This window comes from Leguminivora glycinivorella, chromosome 14 (genome assembly GCF_023078275.1).
Source record: "Leguminivora glycinivorella isolate SPB_JAAS2020 chromosome 14, LegGlyc_1.1, whole genome shotgun sequence".
Classification (NCBI taxonomy): domain Eukaryota; kingdom Metazoa; phylum Arthropoda; class Insecta; order Lepidoptera; family Tortricidae; genus Leguminivora; species Leguminivora glycinivorella.
Window position 1 is genome coordinate 3,214,029 of NC_062984.1, and position 26,218 is coordinate 3,240,246.

The 26,218-nt window shown below is 38.0% G+C and overlaps 1 protein-coding gene and 2 non-coding genes across 6 annotated transcripts in view; 1 reads left to right on the plus strand and 2 right to left on the minus strand.

The window, feature by feature from the left end:
* LOC125233131 (prominin-like protein) overlaps positions 1–26,218 on the plus strand; it is a 105,598-nt gene that overhangs the window by 44,397 nt on the left and 34,983 nt on the right. For all 4 annotated transcript variants that reach the window (XM_048138999.1, XM_048139003.1, XM_048139000.1 and 1 more), the window contains exons 2-6: positions 19,174–19,312; positions 20,278–20,403; positions 20,760–20,947; positions 21,831–21,995; positions 22,877–22,998. In XM_048138999.1, coding sequence (XP_047994956.1) covers positions 19,174–19,312; positions 20,278–20,403; positions 20,760–20,947; positions 21,831–21,995; positions 22,877–22,998 — 740 coding nt within the window. The remainder of the gene's footprint in view (positions 1–19,173; positions 19,313–20,277; positions 20,404–20,759; positions 20,948–21,830; positions 21,996–22,876; positions 22,999–26,218) is intronic.
* Positions 11,242–11,313, minus strand: Trnae-uuc. Its single transcript has one exon. It is a non-coding gene; the product is annotated as a tRNA-Glu (tRNA).
* Trnap-agg lies at positions 17,309–17,380 on the minus strand. The gene has a single exon. It is a non-coding gene; the product is annotated as a tRNA-Pro (tRNA).

Below are 26,218 nucleotides of genomic sequence, written 5' to 3' on the forward strand. Positions count from 1 at the left end.
TACTCTAGCTAGGAGCGTTTTACCACGTTTTACTCAATTCTTGTCAACTCGCTTGTTTCGAAAGTCTCGAAGAAATATGAAGTAAAATGCAAGCACATGTTTGACGCGTGACTATTCGCGTGATCCTATTTAATAAAGTCACCCTGTATGCTCTGCCTGCGGGCTGCGGATAGGACATATGATACGTGATGTGTTAGCCTATATTACTAACTCGAGGCAGATGAGACTCGTATTGCATTACATTCCCATAAAATTGGCGACCGATGCTTTATTGCCTGTCCTTCCAGCCAACAAAAATTGTAAGTTTAGTTTATCGCCTCCCGTTTCAAACTTTGTAAAGAAAAAAAAACGTCAGCCGGCTGTATCGCGGTGGAAAGGCCATCAACTGGTTGAAATAACATGCAAAAATATGCGTCTATGTATTCTGTCTCGCCTCTGTCTCCATATAAAGCCCCGTGATGTTGATAGTCTTTGTCGCAGTTCGATCGAGTGAGTGGGTTCACTAATGTTTGACCAAAACAATTTTAGCAAATGTTCATTTTACAAAAAACGTTTCATCAATATAGTAATTGGCAAATATGTTATTCCGCATATGTATCATTTTACAAAAACTTACATTTAGTAACTAATACATTAGTACAATGTGTTACTTAATAAACTATCAATTGTATATTTTTCATGTTACCTAATATTATGTTTGACAAATTGATACATTTACCAAATGTCATGTAATAAATTGTTATAAAGGGGTTACAGTCTTTTCTTTTAGCCTAGGCTAAACTGATCGACCCACTTTTTTGGGTTTTAGATCAGTTTGGTTTGTGATGGTCACAGTTCTAACCTAACCTAACCCACTTTTCTAGTATTACTTCGGTTTTGTGAGGGTCGCAGTTCTAACCTAACCCACTTTTCTAGTATTACTTCGGTTTTGGGAGGGTCACAGTTCTAACCTAACCTAACCCATGCACTCTTCTAGTATTACTTCGGTTTTGTGAGATTTGCAGTTCTAACCAAATCTACTATGTAGTAGCTTTCCAAAAAGCAGGGACTGAGTAAAAAAATATTGTAAAGATTTTCTATGAAACATTAATATGATTTGATTCGCTATTATGTGTTTCATTTGACCCATATTATAAATTACTATTACAGATTCACTTGTCAAATAATACATTACAGCAAACATTTTTAGGCTAATCGTAGGTTTATTAGTCAACATATTTGTTAAATATGAACTTGTCAAAAATATCGTTTATAAAATGTTATTTTGTAAGTTAAATATTTGGTTATGAGAATAATTTGTCAAAAATGTTTTTGTAAAGTGAAGACTTGCCAAAATATAATTTTAGTCAGGGACCAAACGACCTCTTTTACAAAAAGTCGTCGACATCTCTTCTAAATACCTAAAACAGGTATGGATGTGTTCCTCGTTATCTCCAGATTACGAATTGACCTGTTTTAGTTTACGGAGGGGGACGGGTTGAGAAAAAGGGGGAGAAAGATGGCGGCCGACCATCATAGATATTTATTCACATCTCGAGTCCTATGGCACCAATCTGTTCGTGCAAGGTGTCGTTTGAAAGCTTATTAAACCTACTTTAATTGTTTTTAAATAACTATACTCATAAAAGTAACCGTTTACGAAATATTTGAAAATATGTGTTTTTTTATCGCGCATGAATTGCACAAGTACTAGAAAAAATGCGTCTAACTCAATAAACAATAACTTTACCGCAATTGATGTTATTATAAAATTTTCGCGTCTATTCATGCTCTTTTTAAAAATATAAGTTTCATTGGTATATGATAATATATAACCATGTAATTACGAATTTGGTTTAGCAGGAGTCACTCTGCCCGGTCGCAGAAATGGGCGCTGACCGTAGTAAAGTATTCAATATTTTTGAGGTCCTATTTTACGGATCCATATGCGAGAGGTATCGTTTTAAAGCTAATTAAACCTACTATATTTTTTTATAAATAACTATAATCATAAAGGTAGCTGTTTAGAAAATATTTGAAAATATGTGTTTTATAGACCATGAGTCGCACAAGTACCTACTGGTAAAAAATGCTTCTTAATCAATAAACAACAACTTTTCCGGAATTGATGTTAGTATAAGATTTACGCGGAATTTTGTGCGCTTTCTAATAACATAAGTTTTATTGGTGTATGATATTATATAACCAAGTAATTACAAATATGGTTAAGTAGGGGCCACAGCGCCCGGCCACGTATGGATGCTGACCGTCGCCAAATTTTCTATATTTTTCAGATCCTATTTTATTTAACAGGAGTCTTTTGAAAGCATATTATGTGTACTATTATTAGTTCTCAATAATTTTAATTGTAACTGTAGTAAATAACAAAATATTTGAAAATATGCATTGGAATCGATGTGAGTAAAACATGCTTCTAGCTCAATGAATTATATTTTTTCCGCAATTGATATAAAAACAAAATAAACGGCGAAATGTATGACCTTTTCAAATAATAAGTTTTGTCAGTATTGCATAAACAATTAATGTTAATTTATCCATCATACTCACTGCGCACCGTCATATACATGGATGACCATTTTCGTTGCCGTGTTCATAATTTTTAAGATTGTATCTTGGTGCATGACCAATAAACAATAACTTTACCGCAAATAATGTTATGATAAGATTTACAGGACATTTCATATACTTTCTAAAAATATAAGTTTTATTGATGTATGATATTATACAACCAAGTAATTACGAATTTGGTTTAGCAGGTGTCACTGCACCCCCGTGACGTAAATAAGTGCTAACCGTCGCCTAATTTTACGTATTTCTCAGATCCTATTTTAGCGATCAATTTGTGAGAGGTATCATTTGAAAGCATATTATGCGTACTATCGTTGCTTTTTAATAATTTTAGTCGTAATTGTAGAAGTTAACAAAATATTTGACAATATGTGTATTTTTACTGTATATGAATAGCATTCGCACTGATACGAGTGAAACATGCTTCTAGCTCAATAAATTATATTTTTCCGCAATTGATATAATAACGAAATGAACCGCAAAATATATGGCCTTTACAAAAAATGAGTTTTGTTAGTTTTGCCTAAACAATTAATGTTAATTTGTCCACCATACCCACTGCGCACGGTCAATATCGTCATATAAACGGATGTCCACCGCCGTTGCCTTAATTTTTTCATCATTTTACAGATTTTATTTTACTGATCAATTAAGTATATAAGTAAATTCGATACGTGATAGATTATATTTATTATGAATATACGATTAGTGAAATAAAATCTGAAAAAGGCAACGACGGTGGACATCCATTTACATATATGATGGTGCGCAGTAGGTGAGCTGAACAAATTCAAATTAATTGTTTATGCAATACAAACCAAACTTATGTTTTGTATAAGTCATACATTTTCCGTTTATTTTGTTATTATTTCAATTGCGGAAAACTATAATTTATTGAGCTAGAAGCGTGTCTTATCAATGCCAATGCTATTCATGCACAGTAAAATACACATATTACTAATCAAATATTTTGTAAACTTCTACAGTTTCGACTTGAAATATTAGAAATAAAGATAGTACGTATAATATGCTTTCAAATGATACTTCTCACAAATTTATCAGTAAAATAGGATCTGAGTAACGTAGAAAATTTGGCGACGGTCAGTCAGCACCCAATATCGTGACAGGGCGCAGTGACCCCTGCTAAACCAAATTCGTAATTACTTGGTCATATATTATCATACACCAATAAAACTTATATTTTTAGAAAGCGCATGAAATTTCGCGTAAATTTTATAATAACATTAATTGCGGTAAAGTTATGGTTAATTAAGTTAGAAGCATTTTTTATCTGTATATGTGCAACTCGTGCTCGAAAAAAAAACTCATGTTTTCAAATATTTTGTAAACAGCTACCTTTATAACTATAGTTATTCAAAAATAATTATAGCAGGTTTAATTTGCTTTCAAATGATATCTCTTACATATGGATCCGTAAAATAAGAACTTAAAAATATTGAATACTTTACTACGGTCAGCGCTCATTTTTATGCGACCGGCGGAGTGACCACTACGAAACAAAATTCGTAATTTAATGGTTATATTATCACTTACCAATAAAACTTATATTTTTAGAAAGCTCATGAATAGTCGCGTAAATTTTATAATTACATCAATTGCGGTAACGTTATTGTTTATTGACTTAGAAGCATTTTTTACCATTACTGGTGCGATTCATGCTCGATAAAAAACACATATTTTCAAATATTATGTAAACAGCTACCTTTAATATTATAGTTATGTGTAAACAATTATAGTAGGTTTAATTATCTTTCAAACGATACCTCTCCTATATGGATCCGTAAAATAAGACCTCAAAAATATTGAATACTTTACTACGGTCAGCGCCCGTTTATGCGACCTGGAGGATAACCCCTGCCAAACAAAATTCTTAATTACATGGTTATATATTATCATATACCAATGAAACTTATATTTTTAGAAAGAGCATGAATAGACGCGAAAATTTTATAATAACATCAATTGCGGTAAAGTTATTGTTTATTGAGTTAGACGCATTTTTTACTAGTACTTGTGCAATTCATGTGCGATAAAAAAACACATATTTTCAAATATTTCCTAAACGGTTACTTTTATGAGCATAGTTATTTGAAAACAATTAAAGTAGGTTTAATAAGCTTTCAAATGACACCTCGCACGAACAGATTGGTGCCATAGGACTCGAGATGTGAATAAATATCTATGATGGTCGGTCGCCATCTTTCCCCCCCTTTTTCTCGACCCGTCCCCCCTCCTTAAACTAAAACAGGTCAATTCGTAATCTGGAGAGAACGAGGAACATATACATACCTGTTTTAGGTATTTAGAAGAGATGTCGACGAAAATCGTGAAGGAGACGACTTGTGGCCAAATTGGCTCTAGACTATTTTGCCAGTAGTTGGTTGTCAAGTGTCAATTTGCTAAACAAGTTTTGGTCAAACGATAGGACACCCGAGTGAGTGATACGTGGAAAACTTTGCATTTTTCTTTTCAATTGACAGTGACTATCTATTTTCGATATTCTACGTATATTATATTAAATGACATGTTCGAAGGCGTTTGGTACGAATAGAGGTAGGACCATTAGACGTACCTTCTACTCCGTATCTTGTCACAAGAACAATAAAAACAACAGTAAGTTTGACTAACATCTTTCTGCTGCTAAGTTTGTGTTTACCATTACATATATCTCGTCTCCATCCATATAAATTTCCAGGATGTTGATTGTCTTTTGTCTTTGTCGCAGTTCGATCGAGTGATATACGCGCCCGGCGGGCGTCAGGTGGAAAACAACGGCTTTTCAATTGCACATTGTCTGACTTGTAAGTCTTGTAACAAGTGTAGCGCTTCGTGAATACCCTTCGAATGAGACATTATTGGGTATTGTGCTCTATTGTTAAGCAAAATATATAAATTAGTTGATGGATTGTGGTGCTGTCGGTCGGTATTACCAGGGGCGGCTCACTCCGCGATTATATCGCCGCGCTACAAGTACATGCTGGCGGCCGCGAGTTCGCGGCCTAATCAGGGGTGGCGCGCGTTCTCACGGAACGCACGTTCGCACTTTCTATAGTTACTTTACGTCGCGAGTTTTTTTAAGTTTTATAGGCGATGTCCGCATTGTCCGCGTGTGAATGGCTAATAATGCTTAGTTAAATAGACATCATGAATAAAATAGGACAATCTTACACATCTAATATTGATTAAGTCCCACGTAAAAGTTCAATAAGGCTTGTGATGTCGGGACTTAAACAAAAATATATAAATACTGTATATATATCTAGAATGTACCCAAGACTGGAATATCATAGTATAACATTTTATCTGAGTACTAATTCGTTTTAATCCATAGGCAACCCTATCGTCCGACGCTGCGCACGTGCGGCTCGTTTCTTTGTTAGAATTTTGTAGGCATTTAAAAGGCGGCATTTCGTGAACATCAAAGTAGTGGGCCTTCTGTACTTGTATTATTATATATTCTGTGGTATTACTGATTCGGAACGTCAATCGATTTGCTTAATTTATTCGAAAATGGCTATCAGTAACACACTCATCTCCTGCTGCTGTAATCACCTAAATGTCTCCAAAAACCGTGTACGTTTTGGCAGATTTTGCTGCATTGTTCAATTTCTTTCTAGTTTAAACTAGCGATGGGGTTGTTCGTCTCACTGGCTGCTTAATCGACAAGTGAATCATATTACGTTGTTATAGCCAGACAAGCGTCACATTACTGATCGATATCGAATTAATCCTTAATCCGATAATCTTTGGAATCCTTAAGATTGCTGTCATTAAGCCCCATCGAATGCTATTAAAAGATCGGCATATTAATTGTAAAAAAGCGCTATTAGTATCTATCAGAATCGTCCATCTCCACCATTTACAAACAAAAAAAATTTTCAGAACACGCCAAGAGATAGAAGTTTTTGTTTAGTCGCCCGGCCTGTGTTTTTCAATTTTTTAAGTTGCGTAAGGAACAAACCAATTTATTTTAAGAAGTATTTTTTTGGTTTGCGTTAGCTGATTAAGCTTGAGGCCCGGGTTCGATTCACGGCAATCACGGCTCGTCCATCGATTAACTATTGCGACTTTTTTTGTATATGATTTAATTAAACTCCGTAATAACATTGCTGCTAAACCATGTCAATCTATCTTCACATTCTGGTAAAAAATATGTACTTCCTGGTGCCATTTCCGCTTGCATTCCAGTTATGGCCAGTACAGCAAGGCCATCACGGCTCTCCCTTCGCACGATTAGTTCGAACTGTACGATTGTCGTTGGTTACAGTCTGACCAAAAAGAGTAAAAATTAAAAAGTGGCCACATCGTAGTGTCGTCCCGTTTTCTCACACATATTGATATGAAAGGGATGGCACTACAATGTTGCCATTAGGTAATTATTAGAATGGTGGGTTAATGTGTTTGATTAGTTGATTACTTTGATTTAACGGTCAATTTGATTCGATTAGGTGCTGTTAACCCAGTGAGCAAGAGTAGCCAAAGGCGTCGTGCTAAATTGAAACTGGTGGTCCATAATATCACAGCTCTACGAATATAGTTTTATGTATATACTAAATAATGGAGTATCAGGAGTATGTTAGACATCAGATGCTTCTTATTTATTATTTAATTAATTGAATTGTATAAGAATCACCTGTTTCCTAATGTTCCTTCAGGAGGCAACATGACAAGAAACATAAAAATAAAATAAATAAAATAAAAAAGCCTTATATTTCTTACAACTTATAAAACGATAAAATACAATTTAAACTTATTTCTACATAATCTAATCTAATACATTTTACATACTAATACTTTTAATGCTTTAACGCCTCTGGATCGGTACTCCTGCGGTCTGCCAACTGTGCCACTAAGATTTCTACCAAGCCAGCGATATTTTCCACCACAGGAACATTATACTTAATACGCTGTTTTGTGAATACTTAAATAGCAGAGGCGTGAATAGGCGTGCTTATTTTAGTAAAGGTTAGGAGACCAATGGACGTAGTTAATCGAAGTTTCCGCTCTGAATTTCCCACTATTTGGCAATAGTGGCATTGAACTAGTTGCTTTCATTACGGTTTATGGAGCTCTAAATTGTGATTAAGTAGATATTGTGTGGAGAAGACCGTCCAAGCTCTTTTGTGGATATTGACTATTGCGTCTGCACGTTACAGAAGATTGGTAGAGTAGTAAGTTATGAATCTTTTGACTTTTCCAATTGTCTAAGATAGACATGCGCATGAAAATACCCGTTCTTGGCCTATTCCGGTGTTCTCAAACATCATCATCCTCCTTCCTCCTTGCGTTATCCCGGCATTTGCCACGGCTCATGGGAGCCTGGGGTCATCTTTGACAATTCTTCTCAATATTGCTCTTAAATGTAAATTGGTTTTATACACAGGAAGTAATTATCGACAGTAAAATAATATGATTAATTAACATTGAGATATTTTACCAGGATGTTTCTCTACAGGGAAAATAAAATTAGATAGAGAGTAATATTTGAAGCGATGTTCGACCTAAATAATTTTGCGGTCATTATCACTACTACCCACGGATTTGATACAGAGTTGTGTATGAATCACAAACTGACATTGAATGTATTAAAACGTTTCATTAACGAAGACTCATGCCTCAGCTTGTATTGTCATACTATTAAAGATCAGATTTGACAAATCTGACGTCATCGAGGATGACACGGTCTATAAATGGAGGTGTAGAAATGAAAGTAGTTTTGTTCATTATACAGCTGGTTGTCTGAATAGGAAATATGAAGTGTGTAGTGTTTACAATGTGCTTTCTTAAATTCATCAGCTTTATCACTACCCGAAATGCTTCGCTGTTGTTTAATTCCTATCGTGACTTATTAAAGTAATTGTACTTATAAAAACTTTTTTAATTAGCTTGATAAGTGGAAAAATAAAGAGGCGACAGTAAATGTGAAGTTGAGTTGAAGAAAGTTTGATATAATTACCTAAACAAAATATTTTAGGATGGTTTTGTTCTTGAACAAACTAGGACGAGTACTGTGACTAGGTACAGTCAGCCAAAAAAGTGGTTTGCCACTTTTCGACCTTATGCGTTTGAAATAGAGTCGAAAAGTGGTAAACCACTTTCTTGGCTGACTGTGACTGTACTAATGATTATGATTAGCGTTCGCGATAGGCGCATTGTGTGGATGGTGTGATGTGTTATTCTCTTTATTTCTTTTAAGTCTTAGGCTAGGCTATTATAATCCGTACTAATATTCCATTTATTAATATTAAGGAAAGTGTGTGTGTGTCTGTTTATTTGTCCGTCTTTCACGGCAAAACGGAGCGACGAATTAATATTGAAATTAGTGTGCCGCCAGCAGCGGGGCAGGGCCCAAGCTGCCGGTGGTTAGGGCCGCAGAGAGAGGAACCGTCGGACTATCCGCGCCGTGTCCATCAAGATCACCGCCTTCTGCATCCGGCCCCTGATCCAGCCACCTAGCGAGAGTCTCTTTAAGATGTTGGTCGAGACTCTTCGCTATGAGACCGTTCGCTGAAACGACTATCGGAACAATGATCGTCGAATCAACATCCCACATGGCGGTTATCTCGTGAGCCAAGTCTAGTTACTTACTGGACTTGTCCTTCTCGGCTTTCACGAGATTCTGTGTGTTATTATTATTATATTAATCTCATCTCAGTATGTCTCATAAGTCTCACAACAGACACTTAAATTCAATTACTTGTTCCCCCGAAAAACATCCACATTAAGATTCAGGCCAAGGCCAAGAAGACCCTTTCCAGTTTTGCAGCTGCTTCAACTCAATACAAAGTGTCATTTCGTTGCGAATACAAGAAAAGAATAAACTTGAAGTATCCTTCAGACGAGCCCTCATTACCGTTCGCGTCCTTGCGAGCGAGAGAGGTCCTACAAAGGGTCAAAGGTTTGACCTGGGGGGTTACCATGACGTGCTAAAGCCGTTCAGTTTAGGTTGAGAGAGAGGGACGGAGCTATGTAACTGCTATAGCTGTGTCCCTTTCTCTCAACCTAAACTGAACGTCTTTAGTACGTCATGGTAACCCCCCCTGCACTTTATTACGGCTTGGTAAAAAAAGAATAGAAATTGAACTACATTTTTTATTTATCAGAGCAACACTTACTTTTCTCATAAAAAAGTGACTCAATACAATAACTCAATACGGTGGCGCCCCTATTATTTTTCTTCTACTCTTTTTTGCGAGGCTGTGTTTTTACAAAATTAAATAAATACATGTTGGGGACATCTTACATCTTACACAGATCAACCTACACTGAGAGAAAAAACAAACAGTTTTCATGTTCGTTCAACAAGTTTTTTGGTTAAAATAGCGCCTACGTGCTCTTTGGTTCAAACAACAAGCTAATACTTGTCATTTGAATCGGCAATATATTTGAATCAACAAGTCGATTTTATAAAAACAACCTGACACATATTGTTTTAAACATACGTTTGGCTGATTCAAACGGATAAACCGCAACAAGTCGAACTTGTTAAATTCACAATGCAAATTTCTCTCAGTGTAGAACCAAACTAAGCAAAACTTGTACTATGGGTGCAAAGCGACGATGTACATACTTAAATAGATAAATACATACTTACATAGAAAACATCCATGACTCAAGATCAAATTTAATTATCTGTGCTCATCACACAAATAAATGCCTTACCAGGATTCGAATCCAGGACCACAAAAGTTCAACTTGCAATGTTTTATGTTTCTAAATTTGCAATCCCGCATGGTTTAGGGTTAAGAATTTCACCACCCCCTCTCCTCTGGTGGGTGTCATAGAATTCGACTGGCAACTTGTCACTGCAATATCACAATTTCATTTTCTTTCAACCCGTTAATTGTCAAGAGTGGCACTGAAACTTTAGCAGTGCCATGTGCTCTGTCGACCCCGTTTGGGAATACTGACGTGAGTTTATATTGCAATGTTTATGTAGAAAGAGACAAAAGTAGCCTATGTCAAGTGCTCCATCCCTTCAACTATCTCCACTTAAAAAAATCACGTCATTTCGTCGCTCTGTTTTGCCGTGAAAGACGGACAAACAAACAGACACACACACTTTCCCATTTATAATATTAGTATGGATGGATGTATGCAATGTAATGTTTGGATTTGACAACATGCTATTATTCGATTGAGGTGAAACTTCACATGAGATTCGCATGTTTGTTGTAGTTGGGTGACAATGACAATGCAATGTTATGGTACCATCACCATCCTGCTGATCTGATATGGACACAGCGCTACTTAGCAATATATTCTTTGTGATAAAATATTATGTATTGTGTTTGGATTTATTGCAAATATTGCAATTGAAAGCGAATAAAGTTAAATTCAAATTCGTATGATGAAAAAAAAAACTTTTTTTTTTTTAAAGTTAAAATCACCATTACGCTCTATATTTAATATTTTATGTCAATTCATACATATTTATAGCATAATACAAAGGCATAATATTTAACATAAATAACCATTTATAAGATTATTTATTTTTAATTGAATTATTACGACTGTGTAAAGAAACTTCATGCGTTGCTCTGTGAAAAAAAAACTTAATTTCAATCAAAAATATTTGACACTGGTAGGATAAGAAAGCGATTGGCAAATAAAAATGACATTAAACTCGGGGAAAAAAAATACAAAAAGTTATTCCCGTACCGGGAATCGAACCCGAGCCTCCTGGGTGAAAGCCAGGTATCCTAGCCACTAGACCATACGGGAGATGACGAGTCTGCCGAATTTTGTGATTGGCTTCAGCTTATCTATATTATTGTACTTATGATAAATTTTAATTTGCTTTTTGATGATAACAAGTTCTTTTGTTTTGGTACAGTTTTACATAAATACGAGTAGCTATGTGATGCATGTACAGTTGGCGTAATAGTCAGTCACCATTGTTAGGAAGTTAATTATTTAATACTTTTCTTATCGTATAGGTACTTTTATTATTTTATAACCAACAGTGCTCGATAATTATTAATTTCCATTTTATTCTTTAAATAATAATAGAGTTTGGTACCTATATATTTTAATTTGTAAACTCTGAACTTGGCATTTAAAATAGAGTTTGTATCTGTAGTGTCCGACCACAAGATTACGCAAGGTAAAGCCGTTCGTTCACCTAATATATATAGAGCTATCTCGCTAGTCTTTTCAGAATGAGAGCGTAACTACTTTTTTATTATTATTATAAATGGGCCTACTCTTGGCCACAGACAAGGCAAAGACGTGGCCTACGATGGAGTGAGTTCGCCCAGAAGATGCCTGTTCACCCTTGACTTGAAGGTTGCCGGGTTATATGAGCTCGAAAATATAGCCGCAGGCAAAGAATTCCACTCCTTGGCAGTGCCTACGATTGCATTCAGAACCGAGCTTGCTGCTAGCCAAATTATTAAGATATAATCCGGCTGTCAATTAAATCCAATACACGACTAACCATTATACTGAACCGTAATCTGATACTGAGTTCGGAAAACTAAGGATTTTTTATATTGAATCGTATAATATGGTTTACGTACAGCCCGGGATGCCGGTATCGATTGTTGCAGCGAGGGGGGCCCCTCCACCGTCGATTGCGAAGCTTCCATGTTCAAAATAGCATATTGTCCGTGTAGTGTGAATGTTGAATTAACTGTGTTATCACACTGTAGGGGGGAACGAGACAAGAAATGAGCCTGTCAAATGAAAAGCACATTCAGTTTATTCTATTTGCAATTCTGGAATGAGCAATATAAGTACATTTACACCCCACGCAAAAAAGGGAGACAAAATGTTAATAGAGATATATATAAGGAAAAACTCGCCCAGTGGACGTGGTTTGAATAAATGCTGAATGAGACTTGTTTAATCAACTTTTTTTTAATTTTGTTATTGTTACCTACCGGGCCCCTTTCCAGATCTTTTGGTAAATATACTAATGTCATAATCGACCATCGAGCTTCAGAGCGTGGCATGTCAGTGGCATGGCGCCGTGCCGTGACGAGCTCACGGCCAAGGACCTCAAAACATGTCCGTGACGTGATTCGCACATATCATGGTCAACCATCAGCCGGCGTAGCCGAATCGAATGGCAATCGTCGACGCCAGACGCCGACAGAAATGCAGTCTGGCTCTGTCGCGCCAATACGCAAAAGCGATAGAGATAGATAAAGCTACGAAACAGATATTATCGTGAGCGTTTGTGCATTTGGCCGAGGACCTCATAAACATGTCCTGTTTAATGTACATAGTATTTAGAAGTGTCAGAACAAGCTAAGTTAGGAATGCGTCACGAACTCTCGAAATCGCGTCAAAAATATATCCTGTCACTACTGGTGAAGTGGTACCCCTTTGTGAATCCATGATGTACTCGTAGGTACTCGTATGTCGTATTAAAACATCGGTGCTATGCTATGCCCCGTCACGGCCAAGGGCCTTGAAGTTAAGCTAAAAAACCTCATTCTCCTCATTCACTCGTGCCACTTCCTAAATCTATGATAACTCGTATGTCGTAATCACATGTATCACAACCTTTGAGCCACGGAGCGTGAAAACGACGTGACGAATTACAGCCAAAGGCCTTGAAATTGCACCAAAGACGAATACTCTAAAGTCCACTGGTAGTACTGGTACCTCCTCCAGAATCGATGGTGTACTTATTCGTGTGTGTCGGCGAAACCCTGTTGGAGTGTCGACGTCACAGCAAAAGCTTTCAAGGCACTCAAGGCAATCGCTTTTTCTGAGTATTCTGGTGACTCTGCCTGACTTCAATGGTATACTCATATTCGTTTTTAACCATCGCCGGGCCACGGACGCGTCACGATCAATGCTCTCAAAATTGCGCTAAAATCGCATCCTCTAATTATTGTGGTGCCTCTTCCTGAACCCATGGACCATGGTGTACTCGTATGTCGTAATCAACCATCGGATTACGGAGCATGACGGCGACGCGCTGTGACGCGTCACGGCCAAGGCCCTCAAAATTGCGGTTACCGCGCTCCGGTTGCCATTGTGAATCTAATGATAAACATGGCGATGGCACCCAAGATACAAGGTTAGCTGAATATCCTATGAGCTTTCTAATTGGGGTACGTGTTCGAAAATCTTTATAGCCTTTTTAAAATGAGAAGGATGCCACTTTGAGAAATTCTGGTTGGCTTCATTGCGCTTTCCTAAACAATACATATTAGTATTGGGTGGGTAAGATTTCGGCATGCCTGTTCTGGTAGGAAGAACTAAAACAACAGGTACCTACTTGTCTGGAGAGTTTCAATAATCCGTAATAAAGAATCGATTGAGAATGTCTCACGTACACAAAAGTTTCTTAATCAAGATTTACCCGATATAACTCAGAAGTCCATAATCTTGCACAGCTTATCCAGCTTTGGCTCAAGTCTGGTTTCTAAATCAATACAGCAACTCAATCTAATAAAATTTGATTCTATTAAATACTTATTCATAAGTCGGTTGAATGTTTTAGTCTATTTTAAGACCGGTTTATTATTGAAAATAAACATTGCGATTGCTGAGCATGATTTCATGCTGTTTTCTGTTATTGTACATTAAATAAAACACAATATACTTAGTCATAAAGGAATCAAGAATTGTTTATATTGTTACATTTGCATTATTTTATAAAACTACTAGCTTTTGCCAGCGGCTTCGCTCGCGTTAGAAAGAGACGAAAAGTAGCCTATGTGACTCTCCATCCCTTCAACTATCTCCACATAAAAATCACGTCGATTCGTCGCTCCGTTTTGCCGTGAAAGACGGACAAACAAACAGACACACACTTCCCCATTTATAATATTAGTGTGGATCAGACTGTTTTGTAATTAGACTCGGGACTCGGGAGAGTCGGGAGTCTCTGTACTGGTCCAATATAATTAGATTAATTAGTAAATTTTTAATGGAAATTATTTGAACGGTTTTCTTTTTGGTTTTAGGCATTATTATTACTCTACTGTGGCGAGAGAGATAAACAAATTATTCCGACTAGGACCTACTCAATAATCGGTCCAGGAATAATGAAAAAAAAAAAGCACTTTGATGGCAGTGTATGAGAGCAATTGTTGAAACGATTCGGGTATTTTCTAAGATCAATTCATGTCAGAAATAAAAGATTCGTCATCGTTCTTTCGTTCATTGAGTAAGTTAGTATTCGTAATGATAATGAGCGTCTCAATTAGCACTTAATTCGTGTTCAGGTACACACAATTTGATTACAATTTACAGATCGCTCATTGTTTCCTCGGTTCAAACAATAGCCTACATTCTGGGTCAAATTTTGCGAACATGATTCTTTTGTGCCGCTTCAGGGTTGCTCCGTCCTTTGCACTTGAATTATGTTTCAATAAATACGGTTTGACTCACCTATTAAAAACTTCTTACTCTGTTTTTCATTGCCTGAACAGTTTTCTTTAAAAGTTTAGTTCCATTTCTTACTGTCCTCGGAGGTTAGTCACCTCCCTCACACGTATGCTCTTTTCTGTCGAATTGACCAACTACCATCAGTATTTTCTAGGGTTTCCACGAGTCTGAAACACATGAGGACTCCCTGCAGATAATGGACACTGGACAGTCTTATGCTTATTCGGATCTTCAGAATGGACACTTTGATCCGGTGTCATTAATAAACAAAATGTTACCAACAAAGCGAAGCGCATGAAATCAGCCGTGTAGCCTCGGAGCTGCAGTACAATGCTAAGTTTGAGACCTTTAGTGGCTTTAGTTTGAATACTTTGATTTTATTTTATTGTGTAAGTATTTACAAATACGGTTGTCTTTCTTTCTTTACATGAGTAAAGTAAAATAAAATAACGCTGGTTACTCTAGCCACTCAGTTGCTTTTGGTAGCTCTAGTTACCAGCTGTCACCTTTATTTTATTTGATAATAGAGTCCATTGAAAATTTTAGAGCTAAACGGCTAAATCTAAACAGCCCTATTATTTTTTGATTGTTCATTGTTGTCAGGATACGTCTAAAGAAAGTATATGGCTGTAATGCCTGTAATAGTCTTGTTCATTTAGTTCCTTCCAGCGCTTTCAAACGAAACTAGGTCTTTTCATCTCTTTGTTCGTCTTTAATACAATTTCGATGTAATTTTCGTTTTTATAAAAATTGCGTCCATTAACCTAATACTTTTATCTTATCTTATCTTATCTTATATCTTTAAACGAGCAATTCTTGTATATTTATTTATTTATTTATTTATTTATATATTTATTTATACTGACGATCTCGGAAATTAATCGCTCTAACGATTTCGCTGAAATTTGTTATGTGGGGGTTTTTGGGGGTGAAAAATCGGTCTAACTTATCCTTAGGTCCCGGAAAACGCGACTTTTCGAGTTTTCATGTGTTTTTCTTCGCGCGCCATCTCGTGTGCAGTAGTTGTACTGTTAAAACAGAATTCTTTCGGTCGATGTAAGTACTATTTATTGCAAACACTAGATGGCGACACAGGTCAAGGCTAAAATGAATAGAAAAATACACTGAGTTTTTGTGGCGAATCGCGCGCCATCTCGTGTGGAGTAGTTGTGTTGTTAAGGCTGAGAATTCTTTCGCTCGATGTAGGTACTATTCATTTTTGAACTAGATGGCGACACATGTCAAGGATACGAAACAGAACCGAGCGAAGCTCGGTCGCCCAGATATTGATTAATGAAGTTAAACCAGTCTTGAAAATTACCTATAAATTAAAGTTATCTGCGGAATGTTCCTTTTCTCTTAAATCGCTTTAACTAAGCAATAAAAGAGGTGCAATAAACGATATTATGAATATTATGATTATGACCTACATCATTATCTCACTTGCCAAATACTTCAACATTAATTACTTACACTTTAATATTCCTTAAGAGGCCTTATCTCAAGATAAGATTATTTACCGTTCGTCAAATTGTCAATACGTTTCACATACTTATCCTTGGCTATTTACCATAGACCTTATCACCAAACGGTATGGTTGACTTAATGTCAGTCAACTCAGTTAACAGTTTGATGCGTTCTACATTTCTTTAGCCGACCAGCCTTGAAAAACCGTAATTCTATTAAGGAGACCCGGTTTGTTGGATCCTTAGAGTAAACAGAACCGTAGTAAACTAATACTTTTTCCATATTTGGTTACTTTTTAATATCTTTATAAATTCCAAAAAAAAAGTTACCAAATAAAAAACTTTTTATTTTCTGTGTCTATTAACGTAGATGTGGCCGCTATAGCTTGTTTCTATTTTGTTCCAAGTATGACTAATGTGGGCTCTCTTAGCGCCATCTACATCTAAAACATATTAAAGCTCTAATTTAAATCATTTCTGATTGAACCCTACATTTACGGCATCGTCAACGTCGATCAATTTAACTGGCAATTATCTTGGGCACTAGGTCAATACGATACTTAGTTAATTACGACTAACTTATAAGTTTATAACATTTAGCGCCTTAGCCCTATTTTCTAACTGTTTGCTCTTAACATCATTAGCACCTTGATCTATGGTGTGAAGTGACATCTATTGGTTTAAGATGACGCGTCAGTTTGTTGAACTTATTTTCTTGAGGCGTGACAGCTGACGGGGCAATGACCCCGTCTCTGTAGGTGCTTAACTGTTTAGCCACTGTGCAATTGAACGGTTGACATTTTTCACGTTAGTTTTTTTTTTAGTAGAAGGTAGATTTTATTACAAGAAAAATAAAACAAAATCACAAAATAAAAATTTAAAATAAATACAAAAAGTTTGTTGGGCTCGTCCGGGATTTGAACCCGGGACCTCTCGCACCCTAAGCGAAAATCATACCCCTAGACCAACGAGCCGGTTGAGAGAGCGGACGAAATATCGTATTCGGCTCCGCACGCCGCTTTGCCGTGGTGACGTCACATCGAAATTAGTTTACATTTTAAATTCTCATTATAAAATTGGTGTTATTGTATTAGTAAAGCCGCGTTTATATTTGTCTGTTGTGTTGTGTCGTGACGCATCAGAACGGTATCGGTTTCAACCATTTAATATCGTTGCATTCACATTTATCTGATGCACTGTGTTGTGACGGCTTGTGTTGTGTCGCGTCACAAGCGATCCCGGTCCGCGTCAGACCGGGTGAGGTACGGGGGGCGGGGCAGCGACACGACACAGCTCCTTTGGCTAGTGTGAACGCGCCAGTCTTGTGTTGTTACGCGTCAGAGCTGCAAGTATGGATGGCGAACTGCTCGCTCCAATACCTCCTTCTCTTTTTTTCTTTTGTAAGATGTGTAGCCAGCGCCAACAATTGCAATTCATGTTCAAAATCGGAATCTGAATCGGATGATTCTTGAAAAAACATTGTGAACGTGTGAGCTATCCGAGTGCTGAGAACGAACTGATAAAAAATTGCGTCAGAATGCGTCATAACACGTCATATTAATGTGAACAGTAGCCATCACGACAGAGAGCATCACAACACGACACGACAGACAAATGTGAACTTAGCTTAACGCTCTTTATTATGGAGCTGGCTAATTTATGTAACGGATGTCGTATTATGATAATAATGACTAATATTTTTAAGAAGATAAAAAGACGGTTGATATAATATACATTTTAATAAGCAATTCCTTTCTTTCCTTTTAATAATATAATATATTCTTTGCATATAAATATTAATTTGTAAAGTTGAATAAATATGTTTTTATGTTTTAAATATATGCTGATGATTTTTTTAAAGACGAGAGAGAAGAGAAGACATTATTTTTAGACGTCTAGGCGCTATATTTTAAATATATCGCGACAAACATGAAAAACTATACAATAAAGAGGTTAAACCTAATTTATAGCTTGTATTAGCACAAAATGTTAACTTTATCCTATAAATAAAATAAACCTTAAGCAACACCAATGAGACCAAGTCGTGTTGTCGTGAGTAAGCACAACTCGCGCTGTCCGATATAAATAATTGCTACAAACGGGGCATTGCCTAATAAACACCTCTTTCCTCCCATTCCCAACCTTATCTAAATGTTATAAGATTTATATTAACACGGTAGGACCCTTGATGAGATGCAATTGGAGACATGAGATAGCCGGACTGTATTAAGTAGTTAACTATTTAAATCCAGTTACAAAATGACGTAAGAGACCAAGTTTCGCTACCGAAGTGTGACCGTTTGGGTTTTATGCGCGAAGAAAGCTGTGTATATGAACTTTGGCCACAGTTATAATACTTATAACATGTAATGCGTATGCCCATTGCCCATCTACATTTAGAAGATTTTGATTTGTTTCGGTGGGTGTGAGAATGCATACATTTACATTAAATGTGAGAGTTAGTTATCATGGCAACTAAACTTTCCTGGTTCCTTTAGTAACGAGAAAAGCTGATTTAACATATTTTGTGACTTTCTCATAAAGAAGGCAACACATTGTCGCTTACGGTGAAGATGCTCGTAACTTTAAATATAAGAATAATCTGTTATAGCGACCTTAATGTCCTTAAGCTACTTATATGGTACTTTTTGCTTGAGAATACCAAATTTAAAACATAGGGAACTAACACTACATATACTGAACCTACATCGATTTTAAGTACTATAACCATAGAATAGAACTTATGTGTATGTTTGTCTTGTTTCAGGAATCGTATCAGTATCTGACGGGCACCTTGACATCGCGAGCCCTCAAGAGAATTGGCGCGTGCTACTAGCACACTACGCGGGGCCTACAGCGTTCGTCGTGGTCGCTATTCTACTAGCCGCCGCCCTGCCTCTCGCCGGGTGAGTGACAACCATACTGCTGCGACAGCTGTCGTGTGTCACAGTCAGACAGCTCGAGAACTGGCGCACTACGCGGGGCCTACAGCGTTCGTCGTGGTCGCTATTCTACTAGCCGCCGCCCTGCCTCTCGCCGGGTGAGTGACAACCATACTGCTGCGACAGCTGTCGTGTGTCACAGTCAGACGGCTCGAGAACTGGCGCACTACGCGGGGCTTACAGTGTTCGTCGTGGTCGCTATTCTACTAGCCGCCGCGCTGCCTCTCGCCGGGTGAGTGACAACCATACTGCTGCGACAGCTGTCGTGTGTCACAGTCAGACGGCTCGAGAACTGGCGCACTACGCGGGGCCTACAGCGTTCGTCGTGGTCGCTATTCTACTAGCCGCCGCCCTGCCTCGCGCCGGGTGAGTGACAACCATACTGCTGCGACAGCTGTCGTGTGTCACAGTCAGACAGCTCGAGAACTGGCGCACTACGCGGGGTCTACAGCATTCGTCATGGTCGCTATTCTACTAGCCGCCGCCCTGCCTCTCGCCGGGTGAGTGACAACCATACTGCTGCGACAGCTGTCGTGTGTCACAGTCAGACGGCTCGAGAACTGGCGCACTAAGCGGGGCCTACGCGTTTGTCGTGGTCGCTGTTCTACTAGCAGCCGCGCTGTGTGAGTGACAACCATACTGCTGCGACAATTGTAACTGTGGCTGACAACTACCGGCTCGAGACCGCAGGGGAACTAACAGAACACGTAGAAAAATGCAGTTTACAGTTAAAAATAGTTGTGAAATACAGTTTGGCGCACTGGTAGCTCCGTCTCCTTTACCTACGGACGTCTGCAACTCCAAAGGTGATACATGCATTGATGTTAGCATACGTTGACTAACACTTTGTTGAGCCTTTATTGAGCTTTGTCAACCTTACACAACTCTATAAGTATTACCCACTTATTAATGTTATTTTTTGTTAACAGGCTCTTCTGGTGCTGCTGTTACTGGTGCCGCTCCGGGCGCCGGCGGCGGACGTTCGACCGCAAGTACGACGCGTGCCTCAAGGGCCTGCTCGCTATAGTGCTCATCGGGTTGCTCACACTCTTCTTGTAAGTACCTGCCTGCCTGGTTGTCTTTTGATATTTTAGATATTTATTTATTTATTTAAACTTTATTGCACAACTAAAGAAACATGTACAAATGGCGGACTTAATGCCAAAAGGCATTCGCTACCAGTCAACTATATAGATAGTTCGTGTTCCAGAAAATGTAGACTAACAAAGCCCAGATCTTTTCTCAAGAAAGTAACAAAGCCCATGCAGGCGGTTTGCACAACTTGCGCTCTCGCGCGCGAGATCATACTTCAAGTCGTGCCAGATGTATGGACTGTGCTATGTTATGCTGATCTTAACTCAAGCTATAACTATTCTAGCTCTGGTACTCACTCCTTCTCTATCATTCTCAGGTTCGGAGTAGTCTGCGCGTTCGCGACCGATGAACAACTCGACCGAAGCGCGAGCGAGGCACCCAACGCCGTCCGGTCTGGCATCAAGGACACCAAGGCTTACCTCAACGCAACACAAGCTCACGTGCGGTGGCTTCTAGTCAACAACTACGCTGAACTGGAGAAGACGCTGGACAACCTGCTCACAAGTAAGTTATAAGCGAGGGATCAACGCCGTACGGTCTGGCCTTAAAGACACCAAGGCTTACCTCAACGCAACACAAGCTCACGTGCGGTGGCTTCTAGTCAACAACTACGCTGAACTGGAGAAGACGCTGGACAACCTGCTCACAAGTAAGTTATAAGCGAGGGATCAACGCCGTACGGTCTGGCCTTAAAGACACCAAGGCTTGCCTCAACGCCACACAAGCTCATGTGTGAGATACTAGATAACTTGCTCACAAGTGAGTCTTGCACTCAAACCACAGTGTTCTTAATAGGGAAATAGGAGCTGAGTTTGCGGACTAAGCGGATGTGGTGAGCGGCTCGGTAAGCGGTCCGCCGCTGTCGTTCAAAACAGCTCCATTCAAGTTTAATACATTATACTTTATCTCGCCACGCCGCGCTGCACGCGCGTCCTGTCTGCGGAATAATGTATCGGCTACAAAATCCCAATGCCCTTTGGTAGCTCTTAGCATTCGATTCGGCACCTCTCAGCGACTGTAAGAGTGTCGTATGCAAAATATTTTGCGTCAAGTGCACAAATAGTGACATGCTTTATTCAGTTATTTAATGTATGCTTTATTTTTTACTAGCTTTTTCCCGCGGCTTCGCTCGCGTTAGAAAGAGACAAAAAGTAGCCTATGTCACTCTCCGTCCCTTCAACTATCTCCACTTGAAAAATCCCGTCAATTCGTCGCTCCGTTTTGTCGTGAAAGACGGACAAACAAACAGACACACACACTTTCCCATTTATAATATTAGTATGGATTTAACTTTAGTATGTATGTATGTGAAACCGGTTAGCTATAAAATAAATTCTAAATTACTTACATTCGGTAGCTAAATTGCCCGTCATTCATACATTTACAGATAGCGGCACGACGGTGTCAAGAAAACTGGGGGAGTTCTCACACGCGGTGTCGGTCACCACCTTGTACAACATGGTGCAACAACTGGACACGGTGCAGGCTGATCTGAAGAGTGTCCACAACATCACGTCGATGCTGCGGAACAATGCTGAACTGCTCAATTCTGGTAATAGGGATGACGACTACATTAAAAAAATGAAATTCTGTTTAGTCCGTCAGTTAGATCGTCTAAAAATACTGAACACATACATACATACATACAATCACGCCTGTATCCCATAAAGGGGTAGGCAGAACACATGAAACTACTGAAGCTTCAGTGCCACTCTTGGCAAATAAGGGGTTGAAAGAAAACGAAACTGTGACATTGCAGTGACAGGTTGCCAGCCTCTCGCCTACGCCACAATTTTCACACACACATACTACTATACATACATACTATACATATTTACTGAACACATATTTTTCGCTTTTTCTAATTAATGAAAAAATACAAAGATATAGATCATCAAAGCTTGTGACGTCACTTTTAGGTAAGAATTGTACCTAGGCGTGACGTCACGCGAAACTTCAAGGCACTGTATCGTCGTCATTTTTTGTTTACGAGAAAAAAGAAAAAATATGTGTCCAAAATCTTTTGATGATCTAACTGACGGACTAAATAGTTTTTATTAGTCGTCATCCCAATTCTTATTTTAACTAAACTGTATTTTAAATACGTCGAGGTTTACTTACAAACATCTTTTTTCCTTTAAGATTTTGTATGTACGACCGGTCTGGCCTAGCGCGTAGTGACCCTGCCTGCTAAGCCGCGTTTACCGGTTCGAATCCCGGTAAGGGCGTTTATTTGTGTGATGAGCACATATATTTGTTCCTTGTTTTGTTTTCTATGTATATAAGTATGTATTTATCTATTTATTAGATATATACTTTCTCCTCCTAAGGGAAATGGTAGGCAGTAATGTTGAAGTACTAACCAGTCTGACTTGACCTTTCTGACGCGTCGCCTGGATTATTATTTGATAGATGATTATTATTTTCCTGCAGGTCTGCGCAAAGTGAAGGCTCAACTGCTGCAGACACTGGCCAAGTGCGAGCAGCCGCAGTGCATCCGTCTGCAGGAGAAATACAAGATCGGACAACTCGACACCGAGATACAGTACAGCCGGGTCAGTTCGATGCAACATTATTTAAAATTAACGTTCATATGTTTGAAATAAATCATTTTCATTTATTTATAACGTCTCAAAACGCCTCATTTTCCCGTAACCTAACTATGATTTATAAACGTAAGGTTTTTATTTATACCCTTGTCTTAGTTAGTGCATCATACATAGCGATGTGCAAGTTGCGGAAACTTTCCAAAAAAATCTTAAATTTCTTGTGAAATTTACGAAACTTTCACGAAAAATAAAGGGAATTTAAATTTATGAAATGGAAAGCCTCCATCCATACAATTGTCCATACAAAGTATGGAAAGTTTCCAAAGTTTTCCTATGTGAAAATTTCAGAATTTTGGAAACATTCCGTCGGCACATCAGTAATCATACATAAAAACTATAGGTATCCCTTCACTATCATATTGCTCGGATTTTTTTTATTTATTTGCACTATTATAAATTGAAATAGATACCATACACTAAAGAAAAAGCGAAGCCGGGAATAGAACCCTTCGGTCGGCGGTCGAGGTGGTGTAGCGGTTTATCACGTCACGTCAGCCGCGTTAGCTGGAGACCCGGGTTCGATTCCCGGCTTCGCCACCAGTGGGCTTGATCGCTTTTTCTTTAGTGTATGGTATCTATTTCAGTTTATAATTTTTTTTTTCTTTAAATAGAAAACCACTTTATTCATATAAGTAAGTAAGTACATAATAATAATAACCTAACCACAAAATTAAAATTTTGAAAAGCTCCCCTGACCGCGACATAGTGGACCGATTTTCATGAAACATTGCTAAGAACACTCCCGACTAACTCAACTTTCAAGCAAAAAAAACTAAATCTAAATCGGTTTATCCGTCCCGGAATTTTTAATTTATATATAGTAAGTAGTATTACTACTTAAAAACAAATCAAAAAATATTTAATAAAATAATTTGATTTGTTTCCTATACATCGTTATTTGCACTATGTTCAGTGATCGGACTCTTGTCGTCATTTCTTAATAACATGAGGTTCATTACGAAAGCTTAAAAAAAACAACATTCAACGTGAACTGTACTTTCATGAAATACGGCCCTGAATAACAATTTCATTAAATTTCGCTGTCGCTCATGAAAGTTATGAATGAACATATTGCTATGATTATTTTATAAGGATAAGGATTTCTAAGGATTTTTCTAAGGACTATGGCAATGTTCTTTCTGTGGCTTACTGTGTTTCCGTGTTTTAAACTTTGATGTTCCTTTCACGCTACCTGTGGATCAGATGCTTGATAAATACTTTCCGACGGTAAGGCCCATTACATCATAATTATATTACCTACTTCTTTCAGTTATTTACAAAATTATTTATTCAACCAACCAACATTGCTTATTAGGCACTGGTCCCACCGCGAGATAGTAAGCTATGAGCTATCGGCTATAAAAACGAACAAAAGATAAGCACCCCCGTGCAAATAAAAGAGACGCGGCGATTTTGATAGCTCACCGCTGGGCGAGTCTCTTCTATTTACACGGGAGTGATTATCTTTTGTTCGGTTTTATAGCCGATAGCTCATAGCTCGCGGTGGAACCAGTGCCTTACGTACCTGTCACTGCAATATCACAGTTTCATTTTGTTTCAACACCTTTATTGCTAAGAGTTTCACTGAAACTTGAGCAGTTTCATGTACTATCAGATGCAAAAGTGCATGGCGAATTTATCAATGAATTCATTCATAATTTCTCCATGCACTTTATCAGCTGATAGTACATCAATCAATACCTTTATTGCTTACTTTTACATAAAAGCATAACGTATGACAAGAAATTGGTATATTACATCGCTATTCATATAGATATAACTACTTATTTCTATGAATGTGGACGTGGAAGGTATAGCGAAAGCAAGGTATATACATATAATATACTGTATTACGGCAAGGTACCTCCTCCCTTTCTGCCCGCGGTCCATTATATCAGTTTTAGTGACTTCGTGTAAGAAATTGATTACGTATAACGACGTACGATAAATATCTAAATATATAAAAGAAGAAGCTGACTGACTGACTGACTGACTGACATATCAACGCACAGCCGAAACCGCTGGTCCTAGAGATTTCAAATTTGGCACGTAGGTTCCTTATATAGTGTAGAGGAGCACTAAGAAAGGATTTTCCAAAATTCACCTCCTAAGGGGGTCAAATGGGGGTTCAAAGTTTGTATGGGGAAACAAGATTAGTTTGACTATTTTATTCGAAACTTCACAGGAAGATTCCTTAAGACATATAACTGAATACGTGTTTCAGGTTTTTTGAAAATTTAACCCCTAAAAGGGTGAAAAGGGGGTGATAAAGTCAAAAAATCAATATGGGTATCGTTTTTATGGTTTATCGGGTCGCTGATCACGATAAATACAACGTTTTTAAAATCTAACGAGGCGGAAGTGAAATACCTTCTCCCCTGTTGTGGTGCAATGGGGTTTAAATATCAAAAAAATATATAAAAGAAGATATTGACTGACTGACTGACATATCAACACACAGCCGAAACCGCTGGTCCTAGAGATTTCAAATTTGGCACGTAGGTTCCTTAATATCTGGGCAACCGAGCTTCGCTCGGTTCTGTTTCGTATCCTTGACATGTGTCGCCATCTAGTTCAAAAATGAATAGTACCTACATCGAGCGAAAGAATTCTCAGCCTTAACAACACAACTACTCCACACGAGATGGCGCGCATTTCGCCACAAAAACTCAAATAGTGTATTTTCTATTCGTTTTAGCCTTGACCTGTGTCGCCATCTAGTGTTTGCAATAAATAGTACTTACATCGACCGAAAGAATTCTGTCTTAACAGTACAACTACTGCACACGAGATGGCGCGCGAAGAAAAACGCATGAAAACTCGAAAATTCGCGTTTTCCGGGACCTAAGGATAAGTTAGACCGATTTTTCACCCCCAAAAACCCCCACATCACAAATTTCTGCGAAATCGTTAGAGCGGTTTCCGAGATCGTCAGTGTAAATAAATATATATATAAATAAATAAATAAATAAATATACAAGAATTGCTCGTTTAAAAGTATAAGATATAGTGTAGAGGAGCACTAAGAAAGGATTTTCTAAAATTTACCTCCTAAGGGGGTCAAATGGGGGTTCAAAGTTTGTATGGGGAAACAAGATTAGTTTGACTATTTTATTCGAAACTTCACAGGAAGATTCCTTAAGACATTATGACTGAATACGTGTTA